The 3914-nt window shown below is 39.8% G+C and overlaps 1 protein-coding gene across 1 annotated transcript; it reads left to right on the plus strand.

Moving 5' to 3' along the window:
• The first annotated feature begins 1212 nt into the window (after positions 1-1212).
• LOC105182572 (cytochrome b-c1 complex subunit 7) lies at positions 1213-2580 on the plus strand. The gene is made up of 2 exons (XM_011140099.3): positions 1213-1550; positions 2385-2580. Exons 1-2 carry the CDS (start codon positions 1303-1305, stop codon positions 2578-2580), a joined length of 444 nt encoding a protein of 147 aa, XP_011138401.1. The 5' UTR covers positions 1213-1302.
• Positions 2581-3914: the final 1334 nt, after the last annotated feature.

The following is a 3914-nucleotide window of genomic DNA, read 5'->3' on the forward strand; positions in this document are numbered from 1 at the left end:
GCTTCTGAATTTTTCCCATTTCATGCAGTCACCTTGAAACTGTTGCTTGATCAATTCTGAGCTGTTCTGCAAATTATATTTGCGTTTGGGACGGGTTTTCATTCAACAATATTTCCAAATTGTCAGCCTCAAGCTTTCGTGGCGTCCAAGAGCGCGGATCATCACTCATATCAAATTCACCACCTTTAAAACGACGAAACCAATATTTGCACGTATTGTGGGACACCACATTTTCCTCAAGAACATAGTAAGTGGATTCACATGCTTTTACAGCATTTTTCCTTGCTGGAATTCATATCGAATGTATTGTCGAATATAAAGTTTTCCGTCTCTGATTGTATCAACTGTTATTCTTAAGCCATGTGCATCACAATATGAGTGGTATTTTAGAAAGTTCTACCATACTAACCTTATAAAAACCTTATAAAACTTTATAAAAACATAAAACGGCTGGAAAATATTTCACTTTAAAATAATGTACCCTTTGCTTCATAATGATAGCGTACTTAAACTTTGAAATATAACTTTCAAATGTAAATAATTGCTTCTTTATCGAACATGAAAATTCGTGTGATTTCGTAGCTAGAGCTTTTTGAAGCTATATTTGTTTATTTTATTTCGGAAATTACACATATGCGTGTTATTTTTATAGTTTTTTTTTTATAGTGTTTTTACAGGTAAAGGTCGGTCTAAATTAATTATACGCATTGTGCGTGTGTGACAGTTAATTCCATTTGCCCTATGCTAGTGAAAATTATACACGGCAACAGACGAACAGGCGAAATGTCACACGAAATGCACGCAAAAAAATTGGCACGGCGAAGTTTCGCGTGGAAAATGGGACGGTGTTGTTCTAATGGAGCTACGTTACTTTCATATGTGTAAGGATAAATGGAACGGCGATACGAAAATCGACCGGGATAGAAGTGCATTGCTCGCAAAGGCATTGTTGCGCGGGCGACTTCTACGTCGACGGAGTGTTTTTTTCCCTTCGTTTTCTTTTTCTTCTGTGCTTCTCTTTTTTCTTTTTATTTCCAGACTGTTCCACAAAGTTTCTGCAGTATGGCTTTATTTCCGCGAGGTTTTGCAGCTTTTCGATCCGCTTCGCTTTCAACTAATCAGACTTCGCAGACTCGCATTCGTAAAAGAAGGAGAAAAAGGAGATTAAGGCGTCGTGTACCATGGATAATTTATCTATATTTATGGCGTTAAAACAATGAACAAACGCTTGGCTTTCATTTCAGTATATATTGAACGACGAATAGCCAGTCGTCATTAGGAGGTTAACGTTTCTACAAGAGGATGTCTCTTCCTACAAAACTCCCGTGGACGTTACTGAAAAACTTTAAATTACCAAGACGGGACTCCTCACAGAATCCACACGGTTGCAAAAACAGCAAGATGGTCGGTCTGAGTAAATTGGCGTTCCAGTTGTCGGGATATAACAAATATGGGCTTTACACGCACGATGTGATAGACTACACTAACCCTGTTGTACGTGAAGCTTTGCGCCGATTACCGCAGGATATACTGGATGTCAGAAATTTCAGGTAATATTCAGGTGACATTCAGGTAATATACTCAGGCTTAACGTAAATCCTCGGTAATATAGAATGCACGAAACTGTACGGCTCGCTGTACGGCGAGCAATATCACGAGGCGAGGCGAAACGCACGGATATATCGTCGCTCGTTAAGTCAATCAAACGCAAAGAAATTAATGCAACAATAAGAAAGCGACTTCTCTCTTCTACGTTTCAAAGTTAATTCTCGCTGATCGGGCATTTCAGACTCGATCGTACTTTAACAGCTGAGATTTAACGTCGAATGTTACAAACTCAGCGGGAGATAAGCAGGAGATAAGCGTAGTTACTCGATGTTGCAACGTTTGTTCTTTCAGCCGATTGATATTAAGTTCCTCCGAATTCTCTCTGTAAGAGTATGCGCCAAGTTTCGGAATTCTCCCATCTCGAGTACGAAGCTACGCGTCGTATGACGCGAACGGCGTCGAATGCGTCAGCAACGGGCATCGGTCCTCAAAGAATCATCAGGACGTTGCTCTTCTTCTTTTTTAAGCGCTAATTCACTTAACGAGATCCTAATTTGAAATCCGGTTCGTAGCATTCGTATTGCACGAGCAACTTTCGGTGGAGTTTGCGCGACGACGAGTTTCTCTATCCGTATACTCGCGCTTCTTTCCCTCCGAGATCATTCCCGTAGGTCGTTACAGTCTCTGAGCTGGCATAAAAGAGGGAGAGACTCCGTTGCTTCTTTCTTTTTGCATAACGAGCTCCGGCGGTGCTTTCACTGTGCAGTCGATTTTTCAGTTAAGTCATTTCGTCGCTCCTCGAACGAAGGCACGTAGCAGTTTTGCATGCTTCGCAGGATCATACGCGCTATGCAACTGGATTTCCTGAAGAGACTCCTGCCTGAGGAGAAATGGGTCACGTATGAGCAGGATTTAGAATATCGATATCTCGACCTGTACATGAAGGAGATTGAGGCTGAACGAGCTGAGATACAGAAGTTCGGTTGTCGCAATTACAGCGACACGGACTGGCCGGCCAATGAACCAATATAAGAGAACATATTTTATAATCCCCCCTCCCCCTTATGATGAATGTACGTATGTTACTTATTGTTGCATGGAATGTCACGGTTAATCTATTTTATCTTTGTGTGATCTTCGCGGAGAGAATGATCTGCTGGAAACGACGACAAGTAGAACTGAATAAATTACTACACGTTGAGCGAGGTAGCATTTGAACGGTCGTTAAAATATAATTAAAAGTATTTCTTACTTTCCCGTTGAGCTCTCTCTCTCTCTCTCTCTCTCTCTCTCTCTCTCTCTCTCTCTCTGCTGTCTGTATTTCTCCGAAATTGATTTGTCTTTATTTCTCTCCCTGGATATTAATCTTATTGTTATTTGCGAATACACGTTTGACTTATATATTGTTATTCTGGGGTCGAGATAGACTCGAATGGCGGGAGAGAGCGGCGACAGTTAGGAGCTGCAAGTTGCTGTCTCAACTTGTAAGCATATTGCTGATTGTCGGAAGTGCCACTTTGGGATCCAGTGTGACTTAGGTAGACGCGAAAGATCGACCGCTTGGTTGCTTCTCAGACGTCAAACGTAACGCCGAGCTACTCGACGTTTGTTGTTTGTTTACCTCTGACGTCTCTTTTTATCCTGCGAAATTCGACGCAAACATTGAACCGACAACATGCTATCCAAATAATCTTATATTAATGTACGTGTAACGCTACCATTAAACTAACACGTGTCAAATTGCATATTGCAAATAGTTAAGGCAACAGGAAATAAAAGTGCGTAAAAGAAAAAAAGGACGGCGATAGTATAAACACATAACTTTTCTCTTACAGGACTTTGCTAACAATATTCGTGTTTGCTTAATTTTAACTCTCATTAAAATTTACAGTATGCATACTTATATGTATAATTGCACTCATCTATTACAAAACAAAGTTTGCCGTTATATCAGGCTCAGGTTTTCTGAAAGTTAAACCAATTAAACTTGATTGTCTTTTTATTTTACAAACTCTTACTTTTTTGCTATTAGAAGAATCAATTGATATACCAAGTACACTTTTTGTCAGTCTTTCAGAGTCGCTGCGATTTATGAATAATAAAACCTCATGCAATATTCAGCCTATAGCGAATGTTAATTGTTACATTTTATATTTTAATCTCATTTTCCGCTCTTTAATCAAAACAAAGTAATATTCAGGACAAAAATTAAATAACAGTGTTCCGATATGATCACGAAGATTTTAGATGTTGTCCGTGACGCGATGGCGTGTGCCATTAAATTTTATTTAAGGTTAAAACAGTCAACGCGAGATGATTGGTGGCGAAATATTACGTCAATCGGAAAGTTCCATCCGTTTTCCATC

This window comes from Harpegnathos saltator, unplaced genomic scaffold (genome assembly GCF_003227715.2).
Source record: "Harpegnathos saltator strain DR-91 unplaced genomic scaffold, Hsal_v8.6 scaffold639, whole genome shotgun sequence".
NCBI classification, from domain to species: domain Eukaryota; kingdom Metazoa; phylum Arthropoda; class Insecta; order Hymenoptera; family Formicidae; genus Harpegnathos; species Harpegnathos saltator.

Bases quoted from the DNA above. Each gene is read 5' to 3' on its own strand.
- LOC105182572 (XM_011140099.3), top strand. From the start codon at position 1,303: ATGTCTCTTCCTACAAAACTCCCGTGGACGTTACTGAAAAACTTTAAA. The intron at 1,551-2,384 runs GTAATATTCAGG...CATGCTTCGCAG, and splicing joins CTGGATGTCAGAAATTTCAG to GATCATACGCGCTATGCAAC.